The 18,411-nt window shown below is 26.4% G+C and overlaps 8 protein-coding genes across 8 annotated transcripts; 1 reads left to right on the top strand and 7 right to left on the bottom strand. All coding sequences in view use genetic code 12, as the record gives it.

Annotated features, from left to right (window-relative positions):
• Nucleotides 1-704: 704 nt before the first annotated feature.
• Nucleotides 705-4,237, bottom strand: KGF54_005628 (ENA1; the record flags this gene model as incomplete). The annotated part of the gene is made up of 2 exons (XM_051766446.1): nt 705-3,914; nt 4,235-4,237. The coding sequence occupies 2 exons, from the start codon at nt 4,235-4,237 to the stop codon at nt 705-707; spliced, it is 3,213 nt and encodes a 1,070-aa protein (XP_051617401.1).
• Nucleotides 4,238-4,988: 751 nt separating this feature from the next.
• Nucleotides 4,989-6,398, top strand: HSM3 (Hsm3p; the record flags this gene model as incomplete). Its single annotated transcript, XM_051766444.1, has 1 exon — nt 4,989-6,398. One exon carries the CDS (start codon nt 4,989-4,991, stop codon nt 6,396-6,398), a length of 1,410 nt encoding a protein of 469 aa, XP_051617400.1.
• Nucleotides 6,399-6,409: 11 nt separating this feature from the next.
• Nucleotides 6,410-9,175, bottom strand: MED16 (Med16p; the record flags this gene model as incomplete). The annotated part of the gene is made up of 1 exon (XM_051766443.1): nt 6,410-9,175. One exon carries the CDS (start codon nt 9,173-9,175, stop codon nt 6,410-6,412), a length of 2,766 nt encoding a protein of 921 aa, XP_051617399.1.
• Nucleotides 9,176-9,564: 389 nt separating this feature from the next.
• On the bottom strand, nt 9,565-11,049 carry SHM1 (glycine hydroxymethyltransferase; the record flags this gene model as incomplete). Its single annotated transcript, XM_051766442.1, has 1 exon — nt 9,565-11,049. One exon carries the CDS (start codon nt 11,047-11,049, stop codon nt 9,565-9,567), a length of 1,485 nt encoding a protein of 494 aa, XP_051617398.1.
• A 203-nt stretch (nt 11,050-11,252) lies between these two features.
• PRR2 (Prr2p) lies at nt 11,253-12,134 on the bottom strand (the record flags this gene model as incomplete). Its single annotated transcript, XM_051766441.1, has 1 exon — nt 11,253-12,134. The coding sequence occupies one exon, from the start codon at nt 12,132-12,134 to the stop codon at nt 11,253-11,255; it is 882 nt and encodes a 293-aa protein (XP_051617397.1).
• A 183-nt stretch (nt 12,135-12,317) lies between these two features.
• KGF54_005623 (aldo-keto reductase superfamily protein) lies at nt 12,318-13,244 on the bottom strand (the record flags this gene model as incomplete). The annotated part of the gene is made up of 1 exon (XM_051766440.1): nt 12,318-13,244. One exon carries the CDS (start codon nt 13,242-13,244, stop codon nt 12,318-12,320), a length of 927 nt encoding a protein of 308 aa, XP_051617396.1.
• A 1,479-nt stretch (nt 13,245-14,723) lies between these two features.
• On the bottom strand, nt 14,724-15,809 carry KGF54_005622 (uncharacterized protein; the record flags this gene model as incomplete). Its single annotated transcript, XM_051766439.1, has 1 exon — nt 14,724-15,809. The coding sequence occupies one exon, from the start codon at nt 15,807-15,809 to the stop codon at nt 14,724-14,726; it is 1,086 nt and encodes a 361-aa protein (XP_051617395.1).
• A 524-nt stretch (nt 15,810-16,333) lies between these two features.
• On the bottom strand, nt 16,334-18,094 carry KGF54_005621 (uncharacterized protein; the record flags this gene model as incomplete). The annotated part of the gene is made up of 1 exon (XM_051766438.1): nt 16,334-18,094. One exon carries the CDS (start codon nt 18,092-18,094, stop codon nt 16,334-16,336), a length of 1,761 nt encoding a protein of 586 aa, XP_051617394.1.
• Nucleotides 18,095-18,411: the final 317 nt, after the last annotated feature.

Below are 18,411 nucleotides of genomic sequence, written 5' to 3'. Positions count from 1 at the left end.
TAATTTTATCTTATCAGTAAGTTTCAAAATTTAATTTATTATCAATAAATCAATTATCTAAGCGGTAAATCAAAAATGGGAAATTCAACTATAGATAGTATACACTTGACAAGACTTTTTGAACTGTTTCTAGTAGAGCACGGATTTGATAATAAGACCATCAAGAAAAATCTCAAACCCCTAACAAGTCCCTATCTAAGTTTTGAAAAATCCCTTTAAAATCAGATTCTTGAAATCTCTAACGTAATTCATTTTAACATAAACTTGCAGCCATTTACGAACTTAACTAAAGTACCATATAATCACATAATCTTGCAGCTAATATCATTTAATTAGTCGCGAATTAAACTAATGAATTTTCAGCAGTATGAGTAACCAATCATGAGTACTCGGAGTTTTTTTGATTTGTGGGGGTTTGTTGTGGAAAATTGTTAGATTATTGTTTGACATTTTTTGTCAAAATTTGCTGCAAATTTATCGCAAATAATTAGAAACAAAATAGAATTGACTCGCTTAAGAATAGAATTACATAAAAGTTAACAATCTAAATAAAGTAATAAAATGAATATACAAAAAACTCTCTAAACAAATTAAAAGGAAAATCCATCATGGATAACAAGGGACTCTAACCCAAAAAAACCTTTCATCAAAATTATAAAAATGCAATTAATTAAAAAAGTAATAGCAACACCAATAAATAAATTTTAAACAACTAAAGTATTATTCTTACTAAAAGTTTCATATTGTTCAAATGGATCATTAGCTTCAACTAAACCAGAAGATTTGGAAATAAATTTCCTCAAATAAATTCTTTTCATCCATTTCCACAATTCAGCACCTAATAAAAATAAAATAGTAAATCCAATAGCTAATCCAAATTCCCAACCAATTGGTTTATGTTGAAATACAATATCATTTATAACTGGAATAAAAATGACTGGAAAAACTGAAACAAATCCTCCAATAATTGACCAAAATAAAAATTGATTTTCCCATAAATCTCCAATTAATTGCATAACCCAAGATTTTTCAGATTCTGGATGCATTTTAAAAAATGATAATCTTAAATGAATACATTCCCAAGCTAATAATAATGCACACCAAGTAAAAGCAGAAAATGCAGCTGCTCTACCTCTGAAAACTAAATTACAATTTGTACCTGAAGTAGTATTACAATCAGATCCTAATTGACCATCACCAGCTCCATAAACAACAATAACAAATACGGCTAAACAACAAGCAGCCATCCATATTCCATAAGCAAACATATCAATCATTACTTCTTTTGTAAAAATTGTTTTATTTGGTGGTAAATCCAAAATATCATGTTGAGCTTTTTCTTGACCTAATCCCATAGCTGGGAAACATGAAGTAACAACAATAATCCATAATACTTCAACTGGTGCTAAGGGAAAAACTGAAAAACCATCATTATCCATAAATACTAAACCAACCATTAAATATATAGCTTGTGCTACATTTTCAGCTAATAATTGTAATACAAATTTTTGAATATTTGATGACATTCTTCTACCTTCTTTTATAGCATTCAAAATTGATGCAAAATTATCATCAGTTAATATAATATCAGAAGCATCTTTTGCAACATCTGATCCATTCATACCCATAGCTATACCAACATCTGCTTTTTTTAATGATGGGGAATCATTAACTCCATCACCTGTCATTGCAACGAATTTTTTTCTTCTATGTAATGCTTCAATCATACGAACTTTAGTTTGTGGTGCACAACGTGCAATAACTAAAGGTAATACTGGTAATTCATCAATTTGTTCATCTGTTAAAGAATCAAATTCATTTGCAGTCATAACCATAGCTTGGACAACTTCTTTAGCATAATGATATAAATTATGAGGTAAAATACCAACTTCTTGAGCTATTGCTCTTGCAGTTCCTGGATGATCACCAGTTAACATATGGACATTTATACCTGCATGATGACACAATTGAACTGATTTACGAGATTCTGGTCTTGGTGGATCATATATACCAATTAACCCCAAAAATGTTAAACCAGCTTCAACTTGATCTCTTGAATTTAAATCTGTTTTGGTTGGATTTAATTCTTTTGAAGCAAATGCTAAAACTCTTAGACCTTGTGATGATAATGAATTCATATTAGCTTCAATTAATTGAATTGAATCTTCAGTAAGGGGAATTAATTTATCATCTTGATACCAATTTGAACATATATCTAAAACTCTTTCCACTGCTCCTTTTGAATAAATTCTAGTTTCACCATTTGGATTTTCATAAATAGTTGACATTCTTTTAATTGATGAATCAAATGGAAATTCAGAAATAAAATTTAATTTATTATTAGAAATTAAATCATCTCTTTCATAATTTAATCTTCTTGTAAATACATTTATAGCAATTTCAGTTGGATCTCCATGAGCTTCCCATTCACCATCAACTTCTTTAACTTTTGCAATATTAGCTAAAGTAGCAGTATCTAACCAATTTTTCAAATAAAGATTTGAATCATTTGGTAAATCTGAACTAAAACTGATTTCTTCATCAACATCATCAATTTGTTTTGGTGACATTTCATTAAATTTAACTTCACCAATAGTATGATTATATGGTTCATTTGAATTTTCAACATTAAAACTACCAAAATTTGGAATCCAAACTTTTTTAGCAATCATTTTACCTAAAGTTAAAGTACCAGTTTTATCTGAACAAATATCATTTATACCACCTAAAGCTTCTAATGAATCTAATTTACGTACAATAACATTTTTTGTAACCATAACTTGAGCACCAATAGCCATTGTAATAGTTAAAACAACAATTAATGAAGAAGGAATCATTGATAATGCAACACAAATTGCATAAATTGCAACATTTCTATTAACATTCATTTTTTGTGAACCCATAACAACAATTGCAAATATAACAGCAACCCAAAATAATAAAATAGCTAGCCAAGCTAATCTTCTTTGTAATGGGGTACCAACATTTGTACCTAAAACATTTAAAATAATATTTAAAGTTGATTTCCAAAATGCATAAAAATAATTTTTAAAACTTGGTTTTTCAACTTTAACAATTAATTTATCATCACTGTTCTTTAAAGAATCTGCAATTCTACCAATTTCTGTATCTAATGCAGTAGCAACAACAATACCAACACCTCTACCTTTGGCAACAATAGATGAACTAAAAGCCATATTAATCCTATCACCAACTGGAATTGGTTCATCAGTTATAAAAATTTCTTCACAATCTTTTGCAATTGGTAAAGATTCACCAGTTAACATTGCTTCATCAGTTTCTAAATTTAAATTTTCAATTAATCTTAAATCTGCAGGAACAGTATCACCAACTTTAATATGAACAATATCACCAGGTACAACTTCTTCAGCATCAATATTTTGTTCAATACCATTTCTAACAACTCTTGCTTCTGGTGAACTTAAATTTCTTAATGAACCCATTGTTTTTTCAGCTTTAAATTCTTGAATAAATCCAACAAAAATATTTATACCAATAACAAACCCAATAACACCACCAGAAATCCAATCTCTAATAGCTAAAGCAATAATCATTGAAATAATTAAAACTAAGATCATAGCATTAAAAATTTGATGAGCTAAAATTTTAGTGATAGAAATGGTTTCTTCTTTACCTAAATTATTCTTACCAAATTCATGTAAATTAGCATTAGCTTGAGAATCAGTTAAACCTAATTTCAAATCAGTTTCAAATAATTTAGAAACATCTTTTATTGATAATCTATAAGGTTCTAAATCAATAGTATTTGATCTACTTAATTGATTCTTTGTGAGATCCGATTGTTTTTCACTGCTTTGAATTTCATTTTTCTGACCAATTGACGAACCATCTCTATTTGTTATATCTTCACTATTTAACGACTTTATTTTCCACTAAATTAAAAAAAATGAACTTTTATTACCTAAATTAATAAAAAAGTTCACTAAATGAAAAAAAATTTAAAAAGGTTTTTTGATTTGATTTAACCTGTTATAAGAAATTCGTTTCAATATATATATATATATATGTATATAATTTGAATCTCTAATTAGTTGATATGATAAAATCAAAATATCTTTTTTAATATAATATCTGGAGAATAATGAACGGCTTTTATATTGATAAATTAAATTTTTCAATTTATAATTCACAAAGTTAAAGTAAGATAACTACATCATAATATAATCAATATAATTCTTAGATAGTTATGAACCATTGCAGCGTGAAAAAGAAATGTTTAACTCATTATACATCTTTTATAATTTTAAAATATTTTTAGCCTTTTTCTATTGTCTTAATTTTTAAATATTATTTATTTATGTCAGTAAATTGCTACCAAAATTTTAAAATTTATCAAGTATTGAAGAAGAAGATGATGATGGTTAATTTTTTTAGGTTTTAAGTTTCAAATTCTATAATTATTATACAATTATGAAACAATTATTAAGAATTTTAATATTTACGATGGAAAGAATTATTAAGTTTTCTTATTTTAAACAATTTATTCTTGGCCAATAAATTTCAGGGATCAAATATAAAACTCTTTAAATCATCTTGCTATTTTAATTATTGAATGTAATAGCCCACATGGTCTTTAATTGAAATGAAATATACCAAGCTTTTTTTTTTTTTCATTAATTCATTAATTCATAATCTAAAATTTGGCCAAGATTTTGCAACATCATCATATTTTTTCAAATTTTGTAAAATCTTTAAGTTAGTTAGTTAGGGAAATTGATTTTATTATTATGTACTTACTATATTTTATATATTTAAATAATTATTTTAAATGTTGTACATAGATTTATAAATTCAAATCAAAAATTAATTGGTAGCAACTGAGATATGAAATTACGATAAATATTCTATTTAATCTAATTTTGAATTTAATTATTAATAAATCCAATAAATCATATACAATTACAACCCCAGAACTTTAATATTTTAGAATTAATCAAATTTACATTATGGAAGATGAAATTTCAAGTAAAGTTTTAAATGATCTTAATAATAGTTATGAAACTAAAAATCCCATTAATGAAAAATTAATTGATGATTATATTTTAATATTAACAAAAGAAATTATACTAAATAATGATAATTTAATTAAATTTATTACAATCATTAACCAGATTTTACAAAGTTTAGAATATTCAGTAATTGATCCATCTGGTATATTAATTAAATTATTAAATAAAATATTATCATTTTTAGATTTTAATCAAATATTGGAATATTATCCTAAAGAATTTATTTTAGAACATTTGTATTCAAATTCATCAATTATAACTATATTATGTTTAAATATAATTAATTTAAATTTACATCAAAATGAAACTAAACAATTTATTGAAACAAATAATATATTGAAAAATATAATTGAATTATTTTTCAATAAATCTACTACTATACCTATATTAAATTCAATTGAAAAATTAATATCAAATTTAAATCAAAATGAAATTTATTTATTAAATGGATCAATGGATTTATTTAAATCAATTAAACAACTGAATGATTCTATATTATTATCTCGTTATTTAGATTTATTCATAATATTGTCATCAAATTTACAAAATGTGGATCCAACATTATATCAATTCAATAGTAAAGAAATCTTGAAATTCAACAATGATCCATTATTTTTAATACTACTAATTCAATTTTATATAACATTAATAAAAACCAAACTAGATATAAATGATTCATTAATTGACATATTGAAATTATATAAAGATGATAAATTTGAAGAAATAGTTAATTTAGAAGTAATTAATTTAATTTCTAAAATGTCATATCATAACTATAAACAAATACTTGAAAAATTTGAATATTTCAAAACTTATAACTTAATTAAAATATTCGATAAAGATGAAATAGAAATAAAATTATTAAGTCAATCAAATCCAAACTTAATTTACGATTTAAATAATTCAATTTTTACAGATGTTATAGTTAATTTACCATTATTTGATGATTTGTATTTTCCCATTTTACTCAATTTTATAAAATCTCAAATTGTTTGGCAAGATATAAAACCAAAATTAAATCCAAACAAATTAACTAAATTATCGAAATATAAATTATTTTCATTGTTACTAGTTATGTCAAATTATGAATGGACTAAAGAATATTTATTTAATGACTTAACGGAAATTTTAAGTACAGAAATTATAAATTCAAATATAACCAATACTGAATTATGGAATTTGAAATTAAAAATATTAGAAAATTTAAATGAAAAGGAAGAAAATCAATTAATACCTGGTTATAATAATTTGGAATTAAAATTAAAACAATCTTATGATAGAGTGAGATTTGGAGAAAATTATAAAAACATACAACCAAAAGTAGAAGTAATTGATGAATTTGATTAAAATATTTTTATTTATTTGATATTTACCCAAGTATTACCACATATACAAGTTCTTTGAAATACCATTGTCCATAAACCAATAGTTACGGGGGCATCAAATACTAATGGATCAGTAACCAATGAAATAGATCTACATCTAGTACATCTTCTTATCTTATCATCATAAATATATACTTTTCTTAATGCATCAACTAATCCTTCTTCTGTCTTGAGTCTTTGTATTACTTGTTTGGAATGCTCTTGATCAATTACTATTATAGATGAATTTTCTTTCATTATTGAGTTTTTCTTTTTTTGACCAATATCTAACCAATCTGTATTATAAAAATATAATTCCGATAATTTCATTTCTCTTGTTATATTCATTGAATATCTATCAATTAACATCTTGGCAATATCTTTTACATCATCAATTATTTCTCCATGACAAACAAATTTTTGTTCTAATTTTAATGAAAAACCTTTTTCTTTAGTTGCTAATCTAGTTGCAAATTCTTTTGAAATTAATGCATCACATTCTCTTAAATAAGTTTCAAATAAATTTAAATTTAATGGTGCATTATTACATATTGTAAAATATCTATTAAGTGATTCTTTCATTGGAGAAAATAATTTATTACTTTCTGATAAATCTTTATGTAATTTTTTTAAAATTTCATGAGTTTTACTCATTGATGATATGGCATACATTAAAAATAATCTTGGAACTTTACTTAATAAAATAGGTAATACAATTGATGAATTCTTTTTTTGTGGATTATTTTTAGAATATGTTAATTGTAATAATTCTTGATTTAAAAAAGCCATTAAATCAATTAACCATTTAATATTTCCAATTAATGATAATATACATTCACCTCTTGTAATTGAATCTTGTAAAGTATCTTCACTTGGTTTCTTTTTAGATATTTGTCTATATATACTTGATAATGAAAACATTATACCAAAATTTGTACTTCTTAAATTTAAAATTATCCATGCTATATCAGTCATTATTGAATTATTTTGAGATTCACCTAAAATTAATTGTAATGATAATAATTTTTGTAATGGAGGATTTGATAATAATTTATCTACTGATTCTTTACTAAATGCATCTAATTGAAAATTTATAGATTTATGAGCTTCACTTATTATTGATTCAACAAATTTTTTTAATATTAAATCTATATTTTCTAAATTTTTAGGCATTTGTTTTAATAATAAATCTTTAAGTCGTTGTACTTCTGATTGAATTAATATTATTAAATCATCTGAACATGTGTTTGTATAACAGGCATACGCATGTCTATATGCAAAAGCAACTGATGTTGCAAATAATTCTTTTGGTTGAAAACCTGCATTTTTGATTTTTTCAACTGGTTTGATGGTAAGGTAATTATTATCACTATATATGTCTGTATATACAATTGATGTCATATTTGGTGAAACTGCTAGTATTAGATGATTTGTTTTTGATTCTAGTTTTGGAAATTCAAAACCTACATCAAATATTGTTGATATATTGTTCGGTGGGAATTGATCATCATCACCTACTATCTTCCATGTTTTTGTGTCTATTAAATCGATATGTCCATCTTCATATAGTATTAAAGAATGTAAATCAGATGGACCACTAACTATTGATTGTATTTTACCACATCTTTTGATTGTGTCCATTAATTGTATAGTCTGTAGTGGTTTTTGTTGTTGTTGTTGTTGAATAATTGAATTCTTAAATGCATCTGATATGATATCATTTACATTTACTACCTCATATCTATATATCATCAGTTCTCCATAACTTATTAGTATACTTAATTTTGATTCTTTTTCAATTGATGCAGTAATAATATCTATTGAAGATAATGGCATTGATAATTCTCCTCCCGGGAATTGAGGCAATGGTTTCATTTGATGTATTTTGGTTAATGATAATGAAGGTAATGTTTGATTTTCTTTTGGTGTATGATAATGAGGATCCATTTTTTGTCTTTTTGCTGATTCTACTAAAAATCCCCAATCTATTACTAATGAAAAAGTTATTATATCATCACTCAAAGAATCCCATACCGTTATTATAATTTGTTTTTCATTAGTAAATCCAATTGATGCTTTATTAATTAATAAGTTTTCTCCTAAATTTATAGATATCTTATGATATTCAACTTTATGTTCACCTTGATAATATAACATCAATATTCCATTTCTTCTTAATGCAATACAAGCTTGTTTAGTAGGTATAGGATGTGATATAGAATTCGATGCAAATTGATTGACTCCATAAGTATATAAATAAGATTGATCTAAATTAACTAAAGTTGCAGGTTTATTTAGTATTTGTGGTTTTTCAATATTTAACCATTTAAAAGATATAATTGATGCTCCAGGATTAATATTTGATTTTATATCTTGATTTATAATATCTCTATATATCATTTCCATATGATTATATGAAGTTAATTCATAACTTGGTGAAGAATCTTTACTTTCTAATAATCCAACACCTGCTAAAAATATATAAAAATTTCCATATACATCAGATACTGCTAAATCTGTACTTAAGGTACTCCATGATACTAATGATATCTCAGGTAGAAAGTTATTCTCTAGTTTAACATCTATTAATTGTGGTTTTGCTAATTGCCATGAATGTCCATTAATATTTTCGAGATAAGTTAATAATAAATTATGTTCTGATGTCTTTGTTGGTGGTGCGTATACTATATAACCATTTTTGGACCATGATATTAGTGATGACGTTCGTCTTATATCTTCTAGATACCTATTGGTAATCATTTATTGCTTTTATGATGTTATGATGATATGAATTATGAATTTGGTTGTAAATGTATCTTGATATCTTGTTTGAAAAATAATAATGCAATTTACGCGGAACGTCAGAATTGTATACCGGAATGTAAAGATTTTTAATGTTCCAAAAAATTAAAGATAAAACTTTAGAGAACTGTTAGCCCTTCCCTTGCTAGATTATTTGCTCCGTCTTGACACAAGAGTTAGGTTTGAATTAGTATTCATTATACTGCTTTCAGTTGTTGATATTTAAAAATTAGCATTGACTGCTTATATGCAGAAATTCTGCTTACTTACAAACAAAATTGTTGTTACAGATCAAAACAATTATGGAAATGTATCATTATATTCTTTTTTTTAATTTACAACCCTATTTACAATTTATCACCTGGGACAGGATATTGACTAGCCCATTTAGCAACATCATCACCTAATTCTTTAACTTCATTACTTTCATCAGCTAATTTTTTGAAATTTGCTAATAATTCTTTAGGTACTTTACCTTGTTCTTGAGATTTTAAATTTATAGAAATATTAACAGCTCTTTCAATAAAATCAGCAACTTTTGAAAATTCATCAAATCCAAACCCTCTAGTTGTCATTGCTGGTGTTCCAACTCTTAATCCTGATGGAAATAATGCACTTGTATCTCCTGGTACTGTGTTTTTATTTGCTGCTATGTTTGCTCTTTCCAATACAGCTTCTACTCTTGCTCCATCTATGTTTTTTGATCTTAAATCTACCAAAATTAAATGAGTATCTGTACCTCCTGAAACTAATTTAAATCCTTTTGATTCTAACGCATCAGCGAAATGTTTAGCATTTGCAATAACATCCTTTTGATATTGCTTGTAGTCTGGTTCTGAACATTGTTTCAAAGCTACTGCTAATGCTGATATGGTGTGATTATGTGGACCACCTTGATGACCTGGGAAAACTGAGAAATTAATCTTTCTTTCTAAATCATATGGAATTTCTTTACCCTTTTTAGTGACTTTTCTAATTCCCTTTCTGAAGAATATCATAGACCCTCTTGGTCCTCTTAATGATTTATGAGTTGTTGTTGTAACTATATCTGAATATGGAAATGGTGAATCAGTAACTCCTGCAGAAACTAAACCTGAAATGTGAGCCATATCTGATAATAAATAAGCACCTACTTTATCAGCAATTTGTTTCATTCTCTTGTAATCAATAATTCTTGAATATGCAGAAGCTCCAGCAACTATAACTTTTGGTCTAAATAATTGAGCATTTTTTTCTAAAGTATCATAATCTATTATACCAGTTTCTTCATTCAATCTATAAGGCATAGTTTGGAAATATTTTGATATGAATGAAATTTTTGCAGTATTTGTTTGATAACCATGTGATAAATGACCACCATGAGGTAAATCTAAACCCATAATTCTATCACCAACATCTAAAATAGCAGAATAGGCGTATAAATTAGCTGGCGCTCCAGATAATGGTTGTACATTAACGCCCCATTCTTCAGGGTTTAAATCAAATGCTTCCAATGCTCTTTTTTGACATAATGATTCAGCTTTATCAATAATTTCATTACCTCCATAATATCTTTCACCAGGATAACCTTCAGAATATTTATTTTGCATTTCAGAACCTAATAAATCCATTACTGCTTTTGATGTGAAATTTTCAGAAGGAATTAAAGTAATTGAATTTTTTTGTCTAATTCTTTCTTGATTTAAAATATCTGCCATTTCTGGATCAATTTCTTGTACTGATTTTGAAACTAATGCTTGTGCTGATGGTGAAACTGCATAACTTCTTATGGCTTTTACTGTAGTAGTGGTAGTTCTTTGAGACCTTAATGAACGAATGGTTGATGACAACATTTCTAATGAGTGGTTGTTCCTGGTAATGAAAATTGTAAACCAAGTTAGTGAATCAAGTTTACTTATAAAGACCGAAAAATATTTTTCATAAAATAATTGAATCATAATAGAGTCACGTGATAACTACCCCAAGGAATCGAAATAAAGAAGTCAATTTTAAAGATGAAGAAGTCTAATACTCAATGATATATGGTTTATTTATTTCATTTAAAAGTTTGATTATGATTATAACCACATGAATGAATGGAATTACAAAACCGAATATTTTCAAACCATGAAAAATAATCAAAGTCAAATATAGATACACGTTTATTTGGATCTGGTTGTAAAAGTTGACTCTCTTTTATTGCATCTAAACCTAAATTGAATAGTATTGTATTGCTGGATTCTTCATTTAATGCAGTTTGATATTGTTTAAAATCTAAATCATTCCATTGAGCCAGTTTCCATGGAAGTTTTTTATTTATTAAATAGTATAGTATAATCCCAAGTGACCAAATATCTGAAGCTTTACCATCGTATTTCAAACTTGTAAAAGTTTCTGGCGCTGCATAATTTTCTGAACCAACTAGCCCAATCGATAAAGTATCTGGTGCAACTTCTTGTGCAGTTGCAAAATCTATAATTTTTATTAATTTATACTCTGAATCAAAAATTATATTCTCCAACTTAATATCTCGATGACAGATATTTACACTATGCAAGTATTTGATACCTTGACATAATTGTTTCCAAATACATAGTAGTTCATCTTGTTCCAAATTATTTCGGTTTCTCACTAATTTATATAAATGTGGTGATCCAACAGGCATGTATAATTTAATAGTTGATCCAAGTAACAGTACATCATATTTGTATTGTTTGATGATATTACAATGATCTAACTTGGAAAGTATATTATATTCATGTAGGACTCTAATTTTGAACTCTTTGTTTGATTCATAGTTCTCTTTTGGATAATAGACTTTTACTGCGTATCCAAATTTATTTTTAGTTTCGTATAGATCAACTTGACCTGAAATTCCTTTACCTAATGTACCTATTCTTTTATCTAATTTTGAAAACTTTGGTTGATCATTTTTCATGAAGTTTTTGGGTTGTTTCAAATCGTGAAGAGAAATTATAAGTTTTTTTTAGACCTTATAACCGAGATTAATTTAAAGTTTAGTTGCAAAAAAATATACTTGCAATTCAAGATCTATAAAAATAATCCAGAGTAAGATTATGTCTATTCAGTTGTCTATAAAATGTCTCAATATCTATTACTCTTATTCTTTAAATTCTTCATGGAAAAATAATCTAAATGGGTTTTCACGTCCTAATTTATCAATTTCATCAACTTCTTCTTTTGATAATTCAAAATTATATAAATCCAAAGATTGTTTTAATCTATTTTCATTTGCAGATGTTGTAATTGGTAATATTCCCTTTTGTAAAGTATACCTCAACAAGATTTGAGCTTCAGTTTTATTATATTTTTCAGCCAAATTTTTCAAATTCGATTCAAGATTATTTGTTTCAGCTTTGGTAATTGGAGATAAAGGTGAAAAGGCTTCAACTAAAATATTATGATCTTGACTATACTTTACGATATCTTTGGATTGATTTTGTAAAAAAGGATGAAATTCAATTTGATTTACTACTGGATAGAATTCTTTACTTGGTGAAGCAGCGAATAATCTTTCCAAGTGAGATATAGCAGCATTTGAAATTCCAATTTCTCTAATTTTACCTTCTTTTTTAGCTTCAATTATATCTCTCCAAATGTCTTCTAAAGTATGACCATGACTTAACTCAGTAGTGAAAAATGGAGAGTGAATTAAAAATAAATCAATATAATCGACACCTAATTCTTTTAATGCTTTGTCAATTGAATCCTTACCTGACTTACTATGAGCTTTAAAAGTTTTGAAGCCACCATTATATTTAGTAGTAATCCATAAATCTTCTCTAGGTACTTTAGTTCTTTTTAAAGCTTCACCAACAGATGTTTGGGTTTCATAAACTTCAGCAGTATCTATATGATTAAATCCAGAATCAATTGCTAATAATATTTGATCAACTAATTCTTCACTATAATTTTTACCAGATTTTAACAAAGGTCTTTTCCATCTTGTGCCAGTTCCGAATCCAATTGTAATATCTTTACCGGATTTAGTTTTGAAATGTGGTGATAATTTAATTGGATATGACATATTACGAATTGAATTTATTTAATTAAATGAATTAATAATAAATATTTTCAACTTTGAGTTGATTTGATTCAATTGAATATATAATGAAAATTTAGATTACTAATTCAATTATTAATTATTCATTTTTATTTAATTATAATTCCGTTTTAATTTGTAGTATATTTATTTTATGAGTGTGTGTCTCTCACTCTCTTTCTTTAAATTTTCCACAGTTTTTTATTGATAAGACAATTAAAAGACAAAAGATTATAATTGATCTTACATACAGTATACAAGATCTAATGTGTAAAGTTCTAACGGGTATGAAGCCATTTAATATTCAATTAACTGTAATAGACTAAATAAGAAATAGTTAACTCATTCTTCAAGAAGCTATCAATAGGATCCAAGGATTAACACGACTAATTTATAATATATTCCTTATTTTAATATTATGATTAAAGTCTGCAAATTTAAGAAAATTTGCATTTATTTCATTTAGAATTTCGTTAAACATTTAAAACTAGATTATTTAGAAGCTACAATATAAACAAATGGTGAATTTTTAAATTATTAACATGTTCATTTTTTAAAGTGATCCATTGAATATCAATCATACAAGAAAAAGAAGGTATATAGATTGTGGTATGGAAATTTAAGAAGTAGTTATTTTAGCTATAATGTAATGAGATAATAAATTTCTTAATTTTTTTTGTGAAACCGTATGTTTCAGATTTCTAACGACCTAAGTGTCGTTATGGGACGTAAAAAGTAATGCACAACAGGCACAAACTAGTCCGAGCACTGGCTTTGACAGTTTCTTGATGGTCAATTGTTTCAGGTAAGTTGGTCGAATAATGAGTTTTAATAGTTCGAAAGCTACAATAGAAGAATTTTCAAAGAGATTGTTTATTATGCTATATAACAAGTTAATTAAAATAATACAATTTAACTGAATTCCCAAAATGTAACTTAATAAAAGCTGGCCAGACTTTGACTAAATGTATTCCAAGTTTTCCAATTTGATTTATAATATTTAATTATTTGAAATTAGCTAATGAGTTTTAATGTTTATATTTTGTAGTAAAAATTATAATTTGATGTTGATCCAATATTAAATCTTGATGCATTCTAATCCCTATTGTTTTTGATAACTTTCTTTCAACTCCCACCATTGTTATTACTCTAAAATCTATTAATTTTCTCCATCGCGACGAAATCTTATTAGTTCAAACTAGTGTAATATTTAATTTTAATCATTAATTTTAAATATATTTTTTTATATTTTATTTTCAAGTTAGATCTTAATCTATCTTTAGTATTAATGCAATATATATTGAGTTTTTTTTTCATTTATTTTTAGTTTACTTGATTACACCTTTTTTTATATTAACCACGTTAAAATTTTGAATTGCCCAATTGATTCTTATTTGAAGTTGTGAATTTGTAAATTTTTCAAAATATGATTGATGGAACCTGAATTATAAGCAGCATAAATTTTTAATTGATTGATTGATAATAACTTCTTACTTGATCAAGTCTTGGGGTAAAATAATAATCATCATCTTCTCTCTTCTTATTGATAGCTTCATCTTCATTTAATTTATTCCAAAATTGAGCATAGGAAATTTTATCTGCTTCTTTGCAGTTTTCTTTTTCTAATGAATAATTGATATTTTGTGCATTTTTTAATATTGATTTTGGAGGTGGTATGTTAGATTTTGAATTTTTACCACTTTTTTTACATTTTAATTTTTTAAAGACATTTTTGACTTTGTTGGTTTTTGAAGTTTTATTTTGAGTTTCATTTGAAACATCAGCATCTGGAGAATATATATTATTCAAAATGTCATTCATTTTTTTAAAATCCTTTTTGTTTAAAACAAAAGTACGTTGGTTTTTGTTATCCAAATTTTCATAACCAGGTATAGTAATATTATGATGAGTTTTGAAAAGCACTTTTAAAATATCTTCTGGATCATCTGTTTCTTTTGATAATAAAAATGGGAAGCGTTTTTTACAAAATTTTTTACATCTTTCTGAAAAAGGATGTTTAAATTTTTTATCAGATGTTGTATCTTCATAATCTTGTTTTCCTTCTCCTAATTGTTCTTCAACCTTTTTTAAATGATCTTCTTCATCATTACAAATTTGAGTTAAGTTAAAGTTTCTACCAATAGTTGCTTGAGCATACTTTTCAGAAGCTTCTTTTTCTTCAATATCTTCTTCTATTTCTTCTCCACTTTCTTCTTCAATTACTGCTTGAACTTTTTCTCCAGTTTCTTTTTCTTTAGCTTCTTCCTTAATTTCTTTTTCTTTAGTATCTTCTTCTCCAGTATCTTCTTCTCCAGTTTCTTCTTCTCCAGTTTCTTCTTCTTCTTTTTCAGCTTCGTCTAAATTTTCTTGGTTAAATTTTTCATTGGTTTGTTGAATTGATTCTGGTGTAGGTAATGATATATCACTTAAAACAGTGTTGCAGTTTGATTCTGGGGTAGTTTGATCAATTTGATTATCTTCAAAATATAAATCGATGAAAGAAATGATTAGTGCATAAGTTGTATTTGAATCAGTATAATTTAAAGACATATTTGATATAATTAAAGTGTGATTGTTTGTTTAAATTGATTGTTTTGTAAAATTGGTTGTAAATAAAAAAGTGGGAAAATTGATATGTTTTGCAACCAAAAATAATTTTTAAATTTAAAGTGAGAATTTTTGTTAAGGGGGAAAAAATTTGTTATTTGGTTCGTGTAAAGCTCAAAATGTCAACTAAATTAACTAGAGTTGATTTAAAATATTAATAAATAAAAAGCATTTACTATTATTACACATTTGGTAAACTGATAATGCTTCTTGAACTTGCTTATAGTGTCATTTATCTACCTAGGTCTCTCGGTGTAAATTGAAAAGCTCATGAAACACTATTAAACATGACTTTGGCAAGAAATGGAGCGGTGTATATAAGCTTACTGTCAGGAAAAACAATAAAAACACACGACACTAGCTCTATTTTTCTACATAGAAATAATTTACTATATACCGATTTTGAATGTACAACTTCAACTCCAAAAAATCGTCTATTAAGATTAAATCCCTAAATAAATAATTGTCTATACATCAGAAATAGTAGTTCTATGTCTAGCATCATCACATAATTTATTAAAATCAGCAAATAAAGCATAATAACTTTGAACAACGCCAATAATAGTTAAAGCAACAGTACACCCAATCCATAATCCATGTAATGATCCTCTCCATGGTGAATAAAATGATAAATATACACTAAGTGGTATACCAATTAAATAATATGAAATCAAATTTACTATCCCACCAATTTTGGTTTGTCCTTGACCTCTCAAACATCCTGCTGAATTTGCATTTAATGCGTCTGATACTTGCATTAATGCAATAAGCCACATTATACCCAATACGATGTCTATGACTTCTTGATCATTTGTAAAAGCGTTGGCAATTGGTCTTCTAAACAGATACAATGCTAAAAAATTCAAAATTGAAATAACTCCACCAAATGCTAGTGAAACCTTAGTAGTTACTTTAGCAGAATCAGCTAATCCAGCACCTAAAAAGTTAGCAATTCTAGAAGATGATGCAATTCCAATAGCAAAAGGAACTTGATAAGTTAATGATGCCATTGTTGTACCTATTGATTGTGCAGCTAATGACTTGGTGTTTATATATGATGCCATTAATGTTAATATTTCAAATGCTATAAATTCAGCTTCCAACATAATTAAACCTGGAATAGCTAATGATGCTAAATTGCCCCAACCTTCAAAAGCCTGTTTCAAATTTATACCACCCCAACATCTTCTAGGATTTATACCGGTTGGAGTATTTTCTGGTTTGATAAACATAGTTGATACAACTAATCCTATCGCCATAAGCCAATAATTAATAGCTACTGATATTGGAGCTCCAATATAACCTAAATGTTTTACCAACAAGATATTCATTACCAAATTAGATGGAGCAGCAAAAGACAAAACATAAGCTCCAACATTATAAATTCCTTGAGCTTGTAAAAATCTTTTACCAACTTCGAATACAATATATCCAGGTATACCGATAGCAACAATTCTTAAATAAACAGCAGATAAATGAGCTGTGTCTTTATCTGGAATAATTAAAGTTAATAAATCATAACCAAAAAACACCCATGCTATTAATACTGGTATCATAACAGTAACTATTAATGCAGTACATTTTTGAACATAAATCCCCACTAACGTATATTTTTTAGCACCAAAACTAGCAGGACAATAACTATCTAAACAGCACGCCAATCCTTGTATAGTAGCATATCCTGTAATATTTGCCATCATTGCACCTAAACTAACAGCTGCTAATTCTGTTGGACCAATATGACCTACTGAAAATACTGAAACTGTTGATAATGAACACTGTAACAAGAAAGTCAAAACTGAAGGCAAACTGGTTCTAAATAGCACATTTAATTCTATCCAAGGAGTAGTAACTTCTATTTGGTGTTTATCTATAGCTTCCTCAAAAGCTTCTCTTATATCACTTTCATTATCTGGATTCAATACAGGAATATGATTATATTTCAATAATTCTCGTTCTTGTTCAATTAATTCTCTTGATTCAATACTTGATTTTCTACGATCTTTTAGTGGTGGTTCTACATCATTTATATAATCCCCCTGAATATCTAATAATGGAGCATTTTCATCCACAAAGTCTTTAATTGAATATTTACGAGTTTGATTATTTTCCTTGATGAAATCAGAAGGCAAGTATAATCCACCTTTTCCTATTGATCCATATAATACTGAAGCTCTTCTTCTTTGATTTGAATGAGTGAACTGATGAGTTCTATCTGGATGTGACATTATATAAGTAATTCATTAAAGAAAGTAAATGTAGTTTTTGCTTAATCAAGATGATCATAACCTGGAAATATAATGTCAATCCTTTTGCTACCAAATTTTAAAATTAGGTTAGACGAAAAGTTTAATTTCTTTTTCTTGCTTTTTATTATAAATTAATATACATTATTAACCTATGAAACACAAAATTATAACTATTATTTTAATGTATCTTGAATAAGACCCTGATAAATTACGAGTCAGCTGGAGCTGATCAAAAGCCAGATTTGACTTCAAGCTAGATGCTTTCTTGCTGTTGTACGTATTAACAATTTTTTCTG

This window comes from Candida jiufengensis (genome assembly GCF_024610255.1).
Source record: "Candida jiufengensis strain CBS 10846 chromosome Unknown scaffold10, whole genome shotgun sequence".
In the NCBI taxonomy this organism is placed as follows: domain Eukaryota; kingdom Fungi; phylum Ascomycota; class Pichiomycetes; order Serinales; family Debaryomycetaceae; genus Lodderomyces; species Lodderomyces jiufengensis.
The sequence above is the reverse complement of the archived record's forward strand: the minus strand, read 5'-3'. Positions and strand labels throughout refer to the sequence as shown.